This window comes from Ceratotherium simum, chromosome 26, assembly GCF_057802395.1.
Source record: "Ceratotherium simum simum isolate JZ-2026a chromosome 26, ASM5780239v1, whole genome shotgun sequence".
NCBI classification, from domain to species: domain Eukaryota; kingdom Metazoa; phylum Chordata; class Mammalia; order Perissodactyla; family Rhinocerotidae; genus Ceratotherium; species Ceratotherium simum.
In genome coordinates, this window is record NC_141925.1 from 1,184,995 (window position 1) to 1,203,937 (window position 18,943).

At 64.4% G+C, this 18,943-nt stretch overlaps 1 protein-coding gene across 3 annotated transcripts in view; it reads left to right on the forward strand.

Moving 5' to 3' along the window:
• Nucleotides 1-719: 719 nt before the first annotated feature.
• Nucleotides 720-18,943, forward strand: part of CACNA1H (calcium voltage-gated channel subunit alpha1 H) — a 28,226-nt gene continuing 10,002 nt past the window's right edge. For 2 of the 3 annotated variants that reach the window (XM_087449333.1, XM_087449334.1), the window contains exons 1-22: nt 720-851; nt 992-1,125; nt 1,627-1,724; nt 3,858-4,017; nt 5,683-6,001; nt 6,204-6,296; nt 7,400-8,186; nt 9,680-10,122; nt 11,808-11,959; nt 12,751-12,936; nt 13,692-13,809; nt 14,130-14,285; nt 14,521-14,611; nt 14,761-14,969; nt 16,176-16,586; nt 17,057-17,157; nt 17,327-17,450; nt 17,531-17,599; nt 17,741-17,925; nt 18,020-18,146; nt 18,364-18,489; nt 18,793-18,882. In XM_087449333.1, the coding sequence (XP_087305459.1) occupies nt 759-851; nt 992-1,125; nt 1,627-1,724; nt 3,858-4,017; nt 5,683-6,001; nt 6,204-6,296; nt 7,400-8,186; nt 9,680-10,122; nt 11,808-11,959; nt 12,751-12,936; nt 13,692-13,809; nt 14,130-14,285; nt 14,521-14,611; nt 14,761-14,969; nt 16,176-16,586; nt 17,057-17,157; nt 17,327-17,450; nt 17,531-17,599; nt 17,741-17,925; nt 18,020-18,146; nt 18,364-18,489; nt 18,793-18,882 (4,272 nt within the window). In that variant the 5' untranslated portion in view covers nt 720-758. The remainder of the gene's footprint in view (nt 852-991; nt 1,126-1,626; nt 1,725-3,857; nt 4,018-5,682; nt 6,002-6,203; nt 6,297-7,399; nt 8,187-9,679; nt 10,123-11,807; nt 11,960-12,750; nt 12,937-13,691; nt 13,810-14,129; nt 14,286-14,520; nt 14,612-14,760; nt 14,970-16,175; nt 16,587-17,056; nt 17,158-17,326; nt 17,451-17,530; nt 17,600-17,740; nt 17,926-18,019; nt 18,147-18,363; nt 18,490-18,792; nt 18,883-18,943) is intronic. The other variant, XM_087449335.1, reaches the window with a different exon arrangement.

Sequence of the window (18,943 nt, forward strand, 5' to 3'; positions counted from 1 at the left end):
AGGCTGGACGCCCTCCTGCCAGCGGGGAGACTCTCCTGGATGTGACCTTCCGTGGGCAGGTGGCTTCTGCCCCCAGGGCCGGCTGGCTAGCGGGGGGTGTTCTTATTCATTCGCTCGTCATCCATGTCCCGTCCCCCTCATCCAGGCACACAGTAGGGCTGCAAGTTGCCGGGTCCAGTCACTGAGCTGAGCTAAAGTGCACGTCCCTCATCCCCGTCGCCACAGTCACAGCATTCTCCATCTGCTGGGGTCACGTGGCGGGTCAGAGCCGGGCCATGGGGAGGGGTCCTCCTGGTCTATGGGCGGGAGGGCGGGGGCACTTGGGGTCCAGGCCGGGCAGCGCCTGTGAGACTGCTCCTTCACGTGTCTGACTCCATTTTAGTGGACTGGAGGAAGCCTGGTGGAGGGGCAGTTGCTGGCCTCCAGCCTCCATTCAGGGTCCCACTCTGTGCCTCGGTTTCTCCTCTGTACACAAGGGTTTGGCAGTGGTGTCCAGAGGACTGTATGAGGGGCGTGCTGGCCCTGCACGCAGTGGCTGGTGTTGGGGCTCTGTTCCTTACCACCCAACTGATGGGACAGGCACAGGGGCGTTGAGGGCTTGGCACATGACGGGTTCCTGTGGGCACCGTGGCAGATATGGGGGTGTTGGAGGTGGGTCTTAGGGTCTGGCTTCCCCCACTCCCCCGCGGCCATTTCCCAGTCTCCTGCATCAACCCTTAACTTGGCTGCCGGCCCGCACGTGGTTCGAGCACATCAGCATGCTGGTCATCATGCTCAACTGCGTGACCCTGGGCATGTTCCGGCCCTGTGAGGACGTCGAGTGCCGCTCGGAGCGCTGCAGCATCCTGGAGGTGGGGGCGCCCGGACAGGCGGTCGCTGGGCTGGGCTGGCCCTGCTTGTCACTAATGACCCCTAGGGATGCTCCCGCCTCCCCAACCCCTGGTGCAGAGGGGCAGTCCGGTCCTAGCTCTCAGGCCCCTCCTCCCGCCAGGCCTTTGACGACTTCATCTTCGCCTTCTTCGCCGTGGAGATGGTCATCAAGATGATCGCCCTGGGGCTGTTCGGACAGAAGTGCTACCTGGGCGACACATGGAACCGGCTGGACTTCTTCATTGTCATGGCGGGGTGCGGCCCTCACACCCTGTTGCCCCGCTGCAGACAAGCTCTGCAAAGCCAGGGCTGGCCTGAGGGACCCTGCGCCTGACTAAGCCTGGCTGGTGGCCCCACTGTCCCCCCGACCTCACAGGCGGCCCCTGGGCCCCCCCAAGGAAGCGGGACGGGAAAGGTGCACTCTGGAGGAGTCCGGGTGGAGCCGGGTCTGGGGGGGGTGGCCGGGGGAGGGGTGCTGGGGCCAGGACACTTGTCCTTGGGCCCCCTGTGCCAGCAGCAGGGACAGTGGGACAGACGGGGCAGTCTGTGAGCGGCGAGGGTGGCAGTGGTGACCCAGAGTCGTGCTCCCTCTGCCTCAGGGCCCAGCCTGGCCCGGTGCAGTGTGGGGACCACGCCTCCAACACGTGGTCACTTGCCCTGGGCCCCCTGGCTTCAGCTGGCAGGCTGCCCTGGAAAGAGCGCTGAACCCGCCTGCCAGCTGACCACCTGAGCGTCCCGTTTCTGCCCCTCCCCCAGCATGATGGAGTACTCTCTGGATGGACACAACGTGAGTCTCTCGGCCATCCGGACGGTGCGCGTGCTGCGGCCCCTCCGCGCCATCAACCGCGTGCCCAGTAAGTCACCCCCTGGGGCCTGGGCCAGGCCTGCATGTCCTGCCAGCCCTGGTGAGAGCTCTCGAGGGCCCACTGGGGCACAACTAGGAGGCCGCACTGCCCGTATGGCTTCTGGGTGAGCTGGCCCGAGCCCAGACTCCAGGGCCAGGGAGGCAGGGCTGACCTCCTGCAACTCACCTTGGGCCCTTGAGGATTTGCTGCTGCTTCTCTGGGGAGGACAGAGCTGGGGTGTGTTGGGCAGGCTATGGGCTCCTGACTCCATACAGTGCTGCTGAGTGACAGGAGCTACTCTGAACCTCAGACTCCTCATCTGTACAGCATTTGGGGTGATGCTGGTGGAGGGGTGGGAGGGGTGTCCTATCCCAGTGATTGCCACGTCTGACTTCCCCCAGAGGGGTCTGGTGCTGCAGGGAAGCATGGAGAAGCTTCTGGGAAGTCATGTGGCTGCTCTCTTGGAAGATAGCTTGTCCTCATGCTGGTCGTCTGCCCACGTGGGGTGGTTTGGGATTTTATTGTGTCTTCAGAGTTCAGCGCTGTGGCTGAATTCAGCTATTACTGTTCTTGGGGGTGAGCAGGGGACAGTGCCCATGTGACTGTGTAAGGTATGTGTGCATACGTGTGTGCGTGTACCATGTGGGTGTGCGCACAGCTTTTCTGGCTGCCTGGCTTGGGTCCTGGTGGCCTCAGCACCCAGGCCCAGGTGGTCGGGGCTTGTCCTGCAGCCTTCCTGAGAAGTCACACACCCCAGGGTGGGGTGCTTCCCCACCCGCTAGTGCCGAAAGCTCCACCAAAGGGCTGGTGGGTCAAGGTCATGCTGTGGGACCCCTGGGCCTTCCTTCCACCTGCCCTCCTGGCTTTACTCTCGGGTCTTTGCAAGTTACTGAACCTTTCCGAGCCTCAGTTTCCCCAGCTGTAACAACAGAACACTAGTGGTACCCGCCCCCAGGATGGCTGTGTGTGAGGTGGAGTGATGCGTGTGGTTCTCGGCTCTGCATGCGCCCACCGCGTCCGTGGTGTGCTCTCCTGGGCCCACCTCTCAGACGGTGAAGTCACCACACGGCCCCTGCTGCAGGGGTTCGCTTTTCAGGCTCAATGCCCACGGTGGCCAGAATTGCCACCGGCAGCCTGGCCGCTTTCTGGGACCTGCTCTGTCCCAAACAGGGTGCTTCCCCCAGACAGGACCACATGTTCCTCGTGATCAGCCCCATGGGTTGCATTGAGGGCCATGTCTCGTTCTGGCTGCCTGGGGTCCACTCTGACCCCAGACCATCTGTGGCTTTGGAGCCAGTTGCTATCTGGCCAGGACAGTGCTCAATGATTGTCCCAGATGGACCTTCCTCTTGACTGTTTCTGAAACTTCAGTGCCCTTCCACTGGGGTTCACCTCTGTGATCCCAAGGGCCCATCCCACATCCGCCACCACCGGGGCACTGCTCCATGAGGCCTCAGCACCTGCCCCTCCCCCACCCATGGGCCCAGGGCTCTGTCTGCAGCCTCAGCCCGGGGCCTTATCCTCACCGAGGTCCAGGAGGGGGCAGGTCCGAGGGCAGGAGGGGGAGCAAGCGGCGTGGGGGGGGGACCCCCGCAGACCTCCCTGGATTAATTTGCATTCATACAGCCCCCGGCCCCAGGAACAAGGGCTTCAAAGCTGCCTTTTGAAAAGCCGCCACCTGCCCTGGGGGTCTGAGCAGCTCCTTGGCCTCCCCCCCATGCTCCAGCGTGACACGGGGAGTGGAAAGAAATGCTGCTCCCAAGCCCCATACCTGCTGCAGGACCCTCAGGCTCCTGAGCATGGAGACAGCCCAGCCCAGCTGCTGAGGGCCGAGGCTGCTGCTCTCATGACAGAGCCTGGCTGTGGCACGGTCCCAGCCGTGATTCAAAAGGAGCAGGGACCCACCTACCCTGAGACCCTCTGGGGCCATAGCCTTGCTCCTCTCCATGTGGGCCTGACCCAGAGGCATCACTGCCCCTCGGGGCCTGCTGGACGTGTCGGGGACCGGCGCAGGGCCCCCGCAGACTCACTGAGACCCGTTTGTGCACGGCGGGAGGGCTCAGGGCTCACAGGAGGGGCTGGGGGCCTCGGGGACACCCAGGAGGGCTCCGCCGTGCTGACCACCTGCCCTGACACCTGCAGGCATGCGGATCCTGGTCACCCTGCTGCTGGACACACTGCCTATGCTTGGGAACGTTCTTCTGCTGTGCTTCTTTGTGTTTTTCATCTTCGGTATCGTGGGAGTCCAGCTCTGGGCGGGCCTGCTTCGCAACCGCTGCTTCCTGGACAGCACCTTCGCCAGGTGCGTAGGCCCTGCCCAACCCCGCAAGTCATGCCCCTAACACCAGCTCTTCCGGGTGGCCTGCCCCTAGCGGGCTCCTCCTCTTCAGCCCCACCCCAGAGGCTGCTCCTCTCCAGCCCTGCCCCCAGAAGCTCCTCCTCTCCAGCCCCGCCCCCAGAAGCTCCTCCCTCCAGCTCTGCCCCCAGAAGCTCCTCCCTCCAGCTCTGCCCCCAGAAGCTCCTCCCTCCAGCCCTGCCCCCAGAAGCTCCTCCCTCCATCCCTGCCCCCAGAAGCTCCTCCCTCCAGCTCTGCCCCCAGAAGCTCCTCCCTCCACCCCTGCCCCCCGAAGCTCCTCCCTCCACCCCCGCCCCCAGAAGCTCCTCCCTCCAGCCCCGCCCCCAGAAGCTCCTCCCTCCAGCTCTGCCCCCAGAAGCTCCTCCCTCCAGCTCTGCCCCCAGAAGCTCCTCCCTCCAGCCCTGCCCCCCGAAGCTCCTCCCTCCAGCCCCTGCCCCCAGAAGCTCCTCCCTCCAGCCCTGCCCCCAGAAGCTCCTCCCTCCAGCCCTGCCCCCAGAAGCTCCTCCCTCCAGCCCTGCCCCCAGAAGCTCCTCCCTCCAGTTCTGCCCCAGAAGCTCCTCCCTCCAGCCCTGCCCCCAGAAGCTCCTCCCTCCAGCCCTGCCCCCAGAAGCTCCTCCCTCCAGCCCTGCCCCCAGAAGCTCCTCCCTCCAGCCCTGCCCCCAGAAGCTCCTCCCCTCCAGCCCTGCCCCCAGAAGCTCCTCCCTCCAGCCCTGCCCCCAGAAGCTCCTCCCTCCAGCCCTGCCCCCAGAAGCTCCTCCTCTCCAGCCCTGCCCCCAGAAGCTCCTCCTCTCCAGCCCTGCCCCCAGAAGCTCCTCCCTCCAGCCCTGCCCCAGAAGCTCCTCCCTCCAGCCCTGCCCCCAGAAGCTCCTCCCTCCAGCCCTGTCCCCAGAAGCTCCTCCCTCCAGCCCTGCCCCCAGAAGCTCCTCCCTCCAGCCCTGCCCCCAGAAGCTCCTCCCTCCAGCCCTGCCCCCAGAAGCTCCTCCCTCCAGCCCTGCCCCCAGAAGCTCCTCCCTCCAGACCTGCCCCCAGAAGCTCCTCCCTCCAGCCCTGCCCCCAGTGGGCTCCTCCCTCCAGCCCTGCCCCCAGAAGCTCCTCCCTCCAGCCCTGCCCCAGTGGGCTCCCCCCCTCCTCCTGCCCCGCCCCAGAGGCTCCTCCTCTCCAGCCCTGCCCCAGAGGCTCCTCCTCTCCAGCCCTGCCCCAGAGGCTCCTCCTCTCCAGCCCTGCCCCAGAGGCTCCTCCTCTCCAGCCCTGCCCCAGAGGCTCCTCTGCTCCAGCTGTGCCCCAGGGGCACCCTTTCTGGAATATCCATAGCTTGATCCTGGGGTTCTGTTTTCTTAGTCTGTGTTTCTTACTGTTATTTTTAGGTCTATTTCTGTCTCTTTTTCTGTTAACGTGCCTGTTTTCCTTGTCTGTCTGCTTCTCTGTCTCTCCCTATTTTTCTATGTCTCTGTTTCACTGTCTCTTTCTGTCCACCACTCTGTCTCTTGCTCACTCTCTCTCTTTCTGTGTCTCTCTGTCTCTGCATTTCTTTCTCTCACTCCGTGTCTTTGTCTCTCTCTCTATCTGTCTGTCTCTGTGCGCCTTCCCACACCCCTGGCCGCACACCCCCAGGAACAACAACCTCACCTTCCTGCGGCCCTACTACCAGACGGAGGAGGGCGAGGAGAACCCCTTCATCTGCTCCTCGCGCCGGGACAACGGCATGCAGAAGTGCTCGCACATCCCAAGCCGCCGCGAGCTGCGTGTGGAGTGCACACTGGGCTGGGAGGCCTACGGGCAGCCACCGGCCGAGGGCACGGGTGGCACCGGCCACAACGCCTGCATCAACTGGAACCAGTACTACAACGTCTGCCGCTCAGGCGACTCCAACCCCCACAACGGCGCCATCAACTTCGACAACATCGGCTATGCCTGGATCGCCATCTTCCAGGTGGGCTCCAGCTCTGCGAGCTGATGGCCCGTGGCTGTGTTTTCCCCACCTTGTTGGGCACCAAGCATGCAGGGCCCTGGGGGTTGGTGCTGGGGCACAGCTGACTTGCCTGTCAGCCCTGCAGCCAGGCCCCAAGGGGACGCGGGTGAGGGCCCCGCCCCCTCCCTGGGCCGTCCGTGTGTCCAGCTGCCTGCCCCCCCAGGTGATCACGCTGGAGGGCTGGGTGGATATCATGTACTACGTCATGGACGCCCACTCCTTCTACAACTTCATCTACTTCATCTTGCTCATCATTGTGAGTGTGGGCGTCAGGCGAGTCACCGGGCAGGCTGGGGCGGGGCAGGGGCAGGGCTTCACAGCCACGGTGTTAGTGGGTGGGGACGTCCCTGCATTGTGACAGCTGATCTCGGATCCCTGAGCTCCTGTTACTGTGCGTTGTCCTGCCCCCAGGGTCCAGCCGTGAGCCTGCTTGTGCCCCTGCAAGCCACGCCACCCTGGCCTTTGCTGGCCCTCATGGGTCCCTGTGCTTGGCCGAGCCACAGGGCGGGGGCAGCAGAGACCCGGGGCTGCCACCGGGGCCGCGGTGGGGCAAGGGTCTTCTGTCTAGTCCCCTGTGGGAGGAAGTGGGCCGGGGTGGGAGGACAGAAGCCAGCGTGGGTGAGGAGGGGAGAGTCCACCTCCAGGAGGCTTTGGACAGCGCCCCACACCCTCCTGTGGCCAAGTTCTGTCTAGAAGCTGCAGAGGAGTCAGGACCATCTCTTGGGGTCACAACACTCCACAGTGTAGGTGGCCCTAGGTGTGGCCTTCATTTGGTCCTCCCAGTGGCCTGTGGTGTCGGGGGCAGGCTCTGCGAGGACCCAGCAGTGAACAGAAACGGGCAGACACCTCCTTGTCTCAGAGCGTGAGCAGAGGAGAGTGTCACATGGCGAACTTGCCAAGGAGGAAGATGAAGCTGCAGGGGTCAGGGAAGGTCCCACCCAGAGGGAAGGGGGCAGGACAGTCGAGAGGGTTTCATTGGGGACAGACCTAAAGGAGGAGGGAGCAAACCCCACAGGTGACCAGGAAGGAGGGTGTTCTCACATGTCCTCCATTTGTTCACAAACAGGCAAAAAGCACCTACTGTGCACTGCCCATCCCAGATGCTGGGGCTCAGCATAGAATCAGCAGGGCCCCCACCAGCCACACTCGTGGCATGTCCCTGGTCCCTAGAACAGGTGGTGCACGGTAGGGGTGTGCAGTAGTTCTCTCGTTGGGGACTGGATTGCTGTTGTGGTCTCCTGACCCCGACGCCCCGGGGCAGATGGGACCCTTCTTCCCCGGCCTCCCCGGGGCACGCGGCTGGGGGAGCGAGGCTGGGGACGGGCCGCCGGGAGGCTCACCGCCGCCCGCCCGCCGCAGGTGGGCTCCTTCTTCATGATCAACCTGTGTCTGGTGGTGATCGCCACGCAGTTCTCGGAGACGAAGCAGCGGGAGAACCAGCTGATGCGGGAGCAGCGTGCCCGCTACCTCTCCAACGACAGCACGCTGGCCAGCTTCTCGGAGCCAGGCAGCTGCTACGAGGAGCTGCTCAAGTACGTGGGCCACGTCTGCCGCAAGGTCAAGCGGCGCGGCCTGCGCCTCTACGCCCGCTGGCAGAGCCGCTGGCACAAGAAGGTGGACCCCAGCAGCGCCCTGCACGGCCAGGGCCCCGGGCACCGGCCACGGCGGGCAGGCCGCCGCGCAGCCTCCATCCACCACCTGGTCTACCACCACCACCACCACCACCACCACCACTACCACTTCAGCCATGGCAGCCCGCGCCGGCCCAGCCCTGAGCCGGGCACCGGAGACACCAGGCTGGTGCGGGCCGGAGCACTGTCCTCGCCACCCTCACCAGGCCGCGGGCCCCCCGACGCCGAGTCCGTGCACAGTGTGTACCATGCAGACTGCCACGTGGAGGGACCGCAGGAGAGGCCTCGGGCGGCGCACGCTGCGGCCACCGTTGCCGGTCTCAAGCTGGCCACGGGGCTGGGTGCCATGAACTACCCCACCATCCTGCCGTCAGTGGTGGGCAGCAAAGGTGGCACCGGCCCCGGGCCCCAGGGGAAGCGGGCCAGCGGGCCACCCAGTACGGGAGGCCACAGCGCCCTGAGCCTGAGCAGCCCTGATCCCTATGAGAAGATCCAGCATCTGGTGGGGGAACACGGTAAGGACCCCAGCCTCGCCCTGCAGAGAGGAGGGCTCCTGGATGCCGTCCCCACCGCACACTCTCCAGGGAGGCCCCGGGCACCCTCAGGAGCCCAGCTTTCTCCTTTGGAGCCTTGGAAGGAAGGAAGGGGAGGGGCTGGGTCCATCTCCGCTCCTTCTGTAACAAGCCCCACGCAGCCACCAGCCCAGTGGAGCACGAGCGTTTGCTGCGTGGATGTGGGAGTTCTGAAGCTGGCAAAGAAACCCCATGAAACCCCCGGGCCTGTGTCTCATTGCCCCTACCTGGCTCGTAGAGGGACCGTATGTCCGTGTCCATGGCCTGGCCACTTCTCCAGAGGAAGGGCTCCCCCCTTCCTAGGTGAAGAGACTAAGGCTGCGGCAGGGCAAGGGAAAGTTGAGGTCACAGAGCCCCCTGAGAGTCAGGGAGGGGGTGTTGGGGTTCCCCCTGAGACATTCATGGTTCTCCCACCTGGGGCCTGGCTTCACCCACCTCAGAGGAGTAGTCGAAGGAGGGACGCCGGGAGCCCTAGATAGCCAGGTCCCGTGCAGAGGATGAGGCCCTCCCGGGTGGTGTGTGCAGCTGCATAGGCCGAGGTGCACCTGGAGCAGGTGGAGGCGTGGGTGCCAGCACTGCTGTGTGTGCCATCATGCCCTGTGCCCGGGGGTGTGCGAGCTCACGTGTCATGACACACGTGCTTCTAGCCCTGCGCTGCCCACCATGGCGGCTGGGCCTCACGGGGCCATGGGGCTGTGGCAAGTCCAGGCCGCAGCATGCTGTCGGTGTGAAGTGCACCCTGGGTCCCAGAGACCCAGCACGAGGGAACGGTGTACAGAGAATAGCGCACAGGGCTCCTCAGTAATTCTCACGTGGAGTCCGTGCCGCAGTGACGATGGTTTGGAAGTGTCAGGTTAGGTCCACTCAAGTTAACCCCGCCTATTTAATGTGGCTACTAGGAAGTGGTTCGCTTTACGTTTCTGTGGATAGTGTGGCCCCAGGGCAGACGAGCTCCTTTGCCCTTTTGTGTCACTGTCCCTGTGTGTGAATGGAGCGTACCTGTGCGAGGTGCACGTGAATGTGTCCTGGTGGTGTGCACGTGTGTGCCTAGCTGTATGAGTGTTCCTAGATGTGCACGTGTGTGCCCAGGTGTGTGTGCCAAGGTGTGTACATGAGTGTGCCTAGATATGTGTGTGAACGACCAGGTGTGTACGAGTATGCCCAGATGTGCATGTAAGTGACCAGGTGTGTACACAAATGTGCCCAAGCGTATGCATGTGTTTCTAGATGTGTACATGTTTGTCCAGGTGTGCTCACATGTGTGCCTCGATGTGTGCATGTGTGCCCGGCTATGTGTGTGCCTTGCCTAGGCCTGAGTGTGCCTAGGTGTGCATGTGTACACCATTCACCCGGCCAAAGCCTCCGCGTGGCCGTGGGTCCTGGGCACCGGGGTGTAGGCCCTCAGCAGCTGATCCTGTCTTGCCCTCTCCCCACAGGCCTGGGCCGGGCCCCCAGCCGCCTGTCAGGCCTGAGCGTGCCCTGCCCCCTGCCCAGCCCCCAGGCGGGCACACTGACCTGTGAGCTGAAGAACTGCCCATACTGCGCCAGCGCCCTGGAAGACCCCGAGTTCGAGTTCAGCGACTCAGAGAGTGGAGAGTCAGACAGCAACGCCGTCTACGAGTTCACGCAGGATGTGCGGCACGGGGACCACTGTGACCCCATGCAGCCGCCCCCAGCGGCAGGCGTACCAGGCCAGGGCAGCACTCGGCGGCGGGCACCGCGGGGGGCAGCCCCCGGCGAGCAGGGCGGGCTGGGCCGGGTCTGGGCCACTTTCAGCGGCAAGCTGCGCCGGATCGTGGACAGCAAGTACTTCAGCCGCGGCATCATGGCAGCCATCCTGACCAACACGCTGAGCATGGGCGTCGAGTACCACGAGCAGGTGGGCGGCACGGGGCGGGGCCCTGCATGTCGCCGCCTGGGGCGATCTCTGGAGGTGAAGCGGGTCTCCCTGGACAGCCCTTGGCTGGGTTGGGACCGGCACCATGACTCCCAGGGAGCATGGCCCTCATGTGTCCCCTCGAGATTCCAGCCTCTTCTGGGACCCCCTGAAGGGGTTCATGGGGGTTGGGGCACAGGGATGGAGTTGGAGCTAGATGTTGTCTCTTTGACTTGGGGATTTTTATCAGTCACTCAGCAAACACATTTCCTCCTTGAGCTCAACCTGTGCTGAGTGGTGAACACAGAGACCCCGTGGCTCCTGCCTGGAGGGTCTGCCAGCACAGACACCAGCTCTGGGGTGGGGGGATTGAGACCACCACCGACCCAGAGGCAGCAGGGGCCCGAGCACGTTCAATAGCTCTGCTCAGGATGGGACCCCTGTGGCCCAACTCTTGCAAAGAGAGGCCCCGCCTTACATGAGCCACACCCACTGACCACGCCCACTCGGGTGCCCCTTGGTGGCCAGAAGAGGTGGTGGCGTGGCATGGCCCCCAGAGGAGGAGTGTGGAGGTGGTGCCTGGCGCCCCCCCCACCCCCCCGTTGCCCAGATGCTATAGCCCTTGCACACTGGCCTTTGGCCCCTGCCCTGGGTCTGGCGCTCACTTTCAGTGACCAAATCAATTTCCTCGGCTCTTACCCTCTGGGCTTTTCAAGTCACTGAAGCTGTTTTTTTCATCTTGGAGTAACTGAGGGAAAATCTAAGCAGTGCGAGCCCCGCGCAGGCCCAGGGCAGGGCGGGTTGCTCTGTGAGGGTGAGGTCCAGGCGGGGCAGCATGGGCCTCAAGTGGCCCCCCGGTGAGGAAGAGCCTTTCCACACGTGCACACGCACACCCAGGTGCACACCCAGTCACATACATGTGCATGTATGCACATATACATGAGGGTACGCAGACACATGCAAGGTTTATCCATGCAGGTGTAGACGTGTACAGATGTGCACATACACAAGCCAGCGTGTGTTCAGGAACACACGTGCATGTGCACACAAACATGCTGGTATGTGTCCACATGCTGGCACATGCACACATGCAGATGCACACTCATGTGCACACAAGCAGGTCACACCCTGGCACCTGGACAGGCATGCACATGCACACGTGTTTACACTAGTGCAGGTGTGCGCATACGGGCGGGCACACAGTGCGCTCCACGTGCACACGTGTGCAGGTACACACACAAGAGGGGCAGCATGTACCAGAAAGAGGTTTCTGGGGTCTTCTGACAACGAGGGGGTGGGCAAGGTCTCCAGGGACCACAGCAGCTGCTTGGAGGGGCCACCCGTGCTGTCGGCACAACCATTCCTACCCTGGAACTCTGGCACAAATGCTCTGTGCCCTGTTTCCGTGGCCTACACCTGCAGGGCCTGGGGACTCTCCGGAGAGACTCAGACGTGGCCCTTGGGGGCCCAGGCAGGCTGGAGCCCAGCTAAAGGGGACATCCCTGGGGTCTTAGTTTTCTTCCCCAGAAGATGAGCGGCTAATTAGGTTCCTTTTGAGATGATGTTGCAGCCTCCAGCCCCTTAATGCAGCCTTACCTGCCCTCAGTTCAGTGGGGTAGTGATCCCTCTCCTGCCAAGGAGCATGGGAGCTGTGCGTGGGGTCCTGACGGCCGGTCCGCTGCCTGCAGCCCGACGAGCTGACCAATGCCCTGGAGATCAGCAACATCGTGTTCACCAGCATGTTCGCCCTGGAGATGCTGCTGAAGCTGCTGGCCTGCGGCCCGCTGGGCTACATCCGGAACCCCTACAACATCTTCGATGGCATCATCGTAGTCATCAGGTGCGTCCCCTGTCTCCTGCCCAGGCCCAGAGGCCCCGGGAAGCTCCAGTGTCAGGCGAACACCCCCACACACAGAGCAGAGCCCGAGTCGGAGGGGTGGGCTATGAGACAGGATATCTTGGGCAGAGTCCCCTCCCTGGGGCCACGTCCCGCCCTGCCGGCACTGTCGGGTGCACGTGGTTAGATCAGCTGCACCTCAGATTGTTGTTTCTAGTGGAGCTGTTCCCTGCAGGAACAGAGTGGGCGCTCGGTGGCCCCCCAGCCTCATGGCTGAACGCCACTTAGAGCTCAGCCCCTGTGAGGAAGGCCAGCTGCCTCCAGGGCATCTGCTGCAGCAAAACCAACCCAGAAAGGAATGGGAGAATCGGGGGGGATTCTCTGCCCCAGGAGGAAGCGGGGCCCTCGGGAGTCAGGGGTCCCTGCCCTAGCAGGGAGGGAGGTTGGCAAGAATGGATGAGCAGGCACAGCTGTGAAAGGCGCAGGGTGGGGGAAGGCCCTCTATTGAGAATCTTCTGACCTGGCCAGAGCTAGGACACCGACAGTTTCTAGGGGATCGGGCAGCCGTGGCACGGCCGCTAACCAGGAGGTTTTGAAGATGTTGCCGCAGGTCCCCAGCCCCCTGGCGCCTTGATGCAGCCGAACCTGCTCCCAGACATGGGATTGAGCGAAGGCCGCCATGGCTTCCAGGCTGGTGTTCCTGCCCCCAGGAAGAGGAAGTCCTGGGGTCAGGGCAGGTGCAGGGACCCGCAGTCAGAGAATAGGCCCTTCCTGACCCTCGGCCCGGCCCGCAGCGTCTGGGAGATCATCGGGCAGGCGGACGGCGGCCTGTCAGTGCTGCGGACCTTCCGGCTACTGCGGGTACTGAAGCTAGTGCGCTTCATGCCCGCGCTGCGGCGCCAGCTGGTGGTGCTCATGAAGACCATGGACAACGTGGCCACCTTCTGCATGCTGCTCATGCTCTTCATCTTCATCTTCAGGTGGGTGACACCTGGCCATCCACCCGACGCGGCAGCTGGGAGGTGAAGGCCTGGAGCGTGGAGTGCGTGCCTTCCGCACAGAGGAGGACCCCTCCCCACCATGCAGCCCTGTGCTCCTGGCACTGGGGCCCAGGGGGTGGGTGGGGTGGGGACCACCTCAAACTGTCTGATGACACTTTGACCTTCACTCAGACAGCACTGATGGGGCCCCTTCGTGTGCCAGGCACGAGGCACATCAGGCCCCAGGTGGGGCTGTGCTCTCACGTGCTCACAGCTGAGTGGGGGGACGGGACAGACCCCCAGGTGGATGCGTCAGGGATTGTGCCCAAAAAAGAGCAGAGAACAGGGTGGCAGGAGAAGAGGCGGGGGCAGCCAGCGGGAGTTCGTGTTTGGTGAGCGCCTGCTGTGGGTCAGCCTGGCCCGAGGCTCAAGCCTTGGGGAGGGGGCTTGGGTGCCGGGCAGTCCAGGCAGGCTGAAGGAGGTGGGCACCCCAGGTCCTGGCCACTGCCCGGAGCCAGAGTGGCCTCCTATTGTCCCTCCCACCCCTGGCCTTGGTCGTCTCACCTGTAGACTGGAAACACCTTGGCCGTGGGTACCAGGAGGCCCCTGTAAAGCAGAAAGCAGGGGGTCCGGTGGGGGCAGGCATACGGGAGCAGCCACTGGATGGGGAGGTGACCAGGCAGGCTGCTACCCCCTCACCACTCCCCTGCGCCCTTCCCCTCCCTGCTCACCGCACCCCCGCCTCCCGCTGTCAGCATCCTGGGCATGCACCTTTTTGGCTGCAAGTTCAGCTTGAAGACAGACACCGGAGACACAGTCCCTGACAGGAAAAACTTTGACTCCCTGCTGTGGGCCATCGTCACCGTGTTCCAGGTAAAGCCCAGGCAGGGCTGTTCCCTGATGTAGACGGTGGTCCCCAGGAGAGCCACAGCCCTGCTCAGAGCACCCCAGAGCATGCCTTCTCTGCTTGTCTGAGCCTAGAGCGGGTAAAGAGCTGTGAACAGCGGTCAGCACTTTGATTCTGACCCCCAGGGAGGTGGACGTGTGTTCTCACTGGCACAGAGCTCCTTCCGGTCCCAAGATTGCCAGCATTTCCATGGCAGGGTTAACTACCCCAGTGCTCCCTCTTCTCCCCCCGTGTCGGGCCCGCGCACAAGTCAGGGGTCCACTCTGCCTCACTGTCCCTTCTCCAGATCCTCACCCAGGAGGACTGGAACGTCGTCCTCTACAATGGCATGGCCTCCACCTCCTCCTGGGCCGCTCTCTACTTCGTGGCCCTGATGACCTTTGGCAACTACGTGCTCTTCAACCTGCTGGTGGCCATCCTGGTGGAGGGCTTTCAGGCAGAGGTGAGGGGGACTTCTAGGGGGAGGCAGTGGGAGTCCTGCCCAGAGTGACATGGAGAGGGTGGACTTCTCCATCTTCCATCCACTGCGCCTGCCCCTGGGCAGTGACCTCCCCCGCCAGGCCCTTCCATCTACACCGGCCCAGCCTGCCTGTGGGGAACTCTGCCTGGGGTTGCTTGGCACAGATGGTCCCCATCCATGGGAGCCTCACGTGTGCCTTCTGCTCTTTGGGGCACAGGGTGATGCCAACAGGTCCGACACAGACGAAGAGAAGATTTCCACCCACTTGGAGGAGGATTTCAACAAGTTCAGAGACCTCCGGGCCACTGGTGTGTGTGCGGATGATGGGGGCTGGGGGGAGGGGGCGCTGCCCGCTCTATTCTGGCACAGCGGGAACCCCTGGGGGGAGTCCTGGGCGGGCAGCTTCCCCTTCTGGGATCCCTGGTGGCACAAGCGGCCCCTCCTCCTTCTCCTCTAGAGATGAAGATGTACTCGCTGGCGGTGACCCCAAACGGGCATCTGGAGGGCCAGAGCAGCCTGCCCCCTCCCCTCATCATGCGCACGGCGGCCACGCCCATGCCCACCCCCAAGAGCTCCCCACACCTGGACGAGGCCCATGGCCTCCTGGACTCGCGGCGTGGCAGCAGCAGCTCCGTGGACCCGCAGCTGGGGGACCAGAAGTCTCTGGTAGGGACCATCCCCTGCCCCTGGCTCCACCCGCCCAGCTCCTTACAGCTTTCCGCAAAGATGAGTGAGGGTCCTGCACGCCCCAGTCACACTCCATGAATCCCTGGCCCCGAGTGGGGACCAAGGAGGACAAGTGATTTGTTTCTGTAAGTGGAGCCGGGAGCTGCCGTTCTCATGGGAGGCATATTAATAGACCAGACATGGAAACACGCGTGTGCAGTCCCTACTAGTCCCTACTAAAAGGTCAGGCAGAAAGCTTGTCTGCCAAATTGCAATAAATGATAAAAGCTGGCAGAGCACGGAGCATACATCAGAAGGAAAACCAGAAATGGGACAACGAAAAAGCAAAAAGCAGAGCACGTGACACAGATGAAGGAAGCCGGGTGGAGGGTCCGCGTGCCACGGTCACCAGCATCCGTGGAGCCAGGGCCACGGGGACTTTCCAGACAAACCCAGGGAATGCTGCCCCCGCAGGCACAGCCAAACCCGGCTTCTCTGGAGGGCTGGGAGGGGTGGGCACAGCCACGGCGGGGGGAGAGCTGGGGGTGTGGACAGAGGGAGACAGGACGGCCCAGCCTTGGTGCCCAGGTAGTTTAGTGACAAGATGCATCACAGCCCAGCCACTAGGAGCCCACAGGAGGCGGGCGGGCGGGTTCGGTGGGGGTGGTGACAGCTCAGCTTATGGTAGAGCCGGGGTGGAAAGGACTGAGGCAGAGGCGGGGGTGCAGGGCAGGTAAATCCCGGGCTCACAGTCTGCTTAACCAACTAAGACAGCAGCCGAACTTCTCTGCAAGTCCAGGGTCCACCAATTACAAAGTGACTTGGGCCCCACCTCAGAGATCGGGGGCAGCAGCTCGGGCGGTGGCCGAGGATGCCTGGTCTGCTGTGGCTCCCAGGCCCTCCGGTCCTTGAGCAGGCACAGGTGGCCGCCCCAGCCCAGCACGGGGCCTGCCCAGCACCCTGACCCTGCTAGCGTGTCCCCAGCTCCCCTGTCCTGCAGGCATCTCGCTGAGAGTGCAGTGTCGGTGGCGTCTGTCTAGTAGGGTTACCTGCACATTAGATGAGATGACCGATGTACAGATGCCCCCTACCGGTATTAACAGTGAGGCCACCAATTGGGAGAGGCCCCAGTGGCGGGGTGCCCCAGGGCCCAGGATATTGGGGGCACTTGGGGGGCTGGCCCTGCTCACTCCTCGCCCCCCACAGTCCAGCCTCCGCAGCTCCCCCTGCGCCCAGTGGGGCCCCAACAGCGCCTGGAGCAGCCGGCGCTCAAGCTGGAACAGTCTGGGGCACGCGCCCAGCCTCAAGCGTCGGGGCCAGTGCGGGGAGCGCGAGTCGCTGCTGTCCGGCGAGGGCAAGGGCAGCACGGACGACGAGGCCGAGGATGGCAGGCCCGGGACAGTGGCCTCACCAGGGGCGCATGCCACCCCGCTGCATCGCACCGAGTCCCTGGACCACCGCAGCACGCTGGACCTGCGGCCCCCACGGCCAGCCACCCTGCTGCCCCCCAAACTCCATGACTGCAACGGGCAGGTGCTCGCCCTGCCCAGCGAGTTTTTCTTGCGCATTGACAGCCACAAGGAGGACCCGAGCGAGTTTGACGACGACGTGGAGGATGTGAGCAGGCCTCCATGCCCCCACCTGCCCTTCGTCTCCCTCCTGGCATGGGCTGGTTCCCTGAAGCAGAGCCTGAGGCAGGAACTTGGGGTGCATTGTTCATGGGGTGGCCTCAGGAGAACTGGGGAGGGAAGCAGGACGAGCTGAGCAGGACTTGATCGAGCTGACGCGGCCTAAGCTGACCGGCAGGGAGCCCTGGAGCACCGTCCACCCCAGGGTTGCACCATCTCCTGCTGAGGGCTGGTTCTGAGGCGCTGGTGGAAAGGAGGGCAGGGCCACCTTCGCAGCCAGGCAGCCCGCTGCCCAGGGCAGTCCTGTGGGGGAGGAGTCAGGAGACGGGGATCTGAGAAGGTCCATTCACCCCTCCATGGACTCCCAGCGCAGGGGTGGGGAGGACAGGCTGGGCCTGAGGGAGAGGCTGGGGGCTGGCCAGGCTGGGGGCAGCCCTGAGGACCCGCCCTCTTCCCCAGAGCTGCTGCTTGCGCCTGCACAAGGTGCTGGAGCCCTACAAGCCGGAGTGGTGTCGGAGCCGCGAGCCCTGGGCCCTGTACCTCTTCTCCCCAAAGAACAGGTGAGGGCCCCGCCCCCGGGGGGAGGGGCCTGCTCAGAGCCACCCGCGCTTCTGGGTCCCTGCGTTCCACCACGTGGCCAGTGCCCAGGGTGCCTCCTAGGGGACCAGAGGGACGGGCAAGCAGGGGCTTGGCCAGGGCTGTGCTGGACCCTCCACACCTGGCCCCCAGGTTCCGCGTCTCCTGCCAGAAGATCATCGCTCACAAGCTGTTCGATCACGTGGTCCTGGTCTTCATCTTCCTCAACTGCATCACCATCGCCCTGGAGAGGCCCGACATCGACCCAGGCAGCACCGTAAGGCGCTCTCCTTGCCGGGGGAGGAGCCGGAGTGGGGTTGCGCGTGGCCGGCCCCTCCCACTGTTCTGTCCCTGCAGGAGCGCGTCTTCCTCAGCGTCTCCAACTACATCTTCACCGCGATCTTCGTGGTCGAGATGATGGTGAAGGTACCAGCGGGTGCGGAGATCCCGGGATCTGTCCCTCCGGCCTCGCCCCCGCCTGCCCCGCCGCCCCCACCCGCTGGGCCCCTGCCCCACACCCGGGTCTGCAGCGCCGCCCACCTGGGTCCCTTCTCTGCGTCTTGGCAGGTGGTGGCCCTGGGCCTGGTTTCGGGCGAGCACGCCTACCTGCAGAGCAGCTGGAACGTGCTGGACGGGCTTCTGGTGCTGGTGTCCCTGGTGGACATCGTCGTGGCCATGGCCTCAGCCGGCGGCGCCAAGATTCTCGGCATCCTGCGGGTGCTGCGCCTGCTGCGAACCCTCCGGCCTCTGAGGTGGGCGGGGGCGGGGCCTTGTGGCGCTCTGCGGTCTGCCTGGTGGCTGCTCCCTTGGGTGGCCCAACAGCGCGTCCGTCTGCCCCGCGTCTAGGGTCATCAGCCGCGCTCCAGGCCTCAAGCTGGTGGTGGAGACTCTGATATCGTCGCTCAGGCCCATCGGGAACATCGTCCTCATCTGCTGTGCCTTCTTCATCATCTTCGGCATTCTAGGCGTGCAGGTGTGTAGCCCTGCGTGTCCGTGGGTGTTCTGGCCCTGGGAGGTGGTCTGTGGTCGGCAGCGCGGCAGGCCCCGGAGGGCGGAGGCCGGAGCTGGTGGGGGACCGACCCCCCCCCCCCCCCCCCCCCCCGCCCTGCTGCCCCTGGAGGCCCTGCGTGGCGGGTCTAGGGGGCCGGGGCGCAGGGCCGGGCCTCTGGGTGACCGCCCGCCCTGGTCAGCTCTTCAAGGGGAAGTTCTACTTCTGCGAGGGCGCCGACACCAGGAACATCTCCACCAAGGCCGAGTGCCGGGCCGCCCATTACCGCTGGGTGCGGCGCAAGTACAACTTCGACAACCTGGGCCAGGTGGGTGGGCGGGGGCGGGGCCGGGAGCGGGTGGAGGAGGGGCAGGGCAGGGGTCGGCCAAGGCGGGGGGCGGGGGGCGGGGCCGCCGGGGCTCTGCAGCAGGAAGCTCGGCGGAATTGGTCTTAGCTGGCCTCGCCTTCGTTCTGCGAAAGGGGGGACTGGAGGACCGCAGCCCTCCGGAGCCGAGGGCGGGTCTGCTGGGCGGGAGGCCGCTGTCTGGTCGTGTGGTCCGTCTGGAGTCCCGCGGGGGTCTCGCCGGGGAGGGGCAGCGCGCGCGGTAACACTCGTGCTCTGGCCCCGCAGGCGCTGATGTCCCTGTTCGTGCTGTCGTCCAAGGACGGCTGGGTGAACATCATGTACGACGGGCTGGACGCCGTGGGCGTGGACCAGCAGGTGCGCGCGGGCGGGGCGGCCCTGGCCCTCGGAGCGCGCAGTTGCTTTGGCGTTCTCAGGG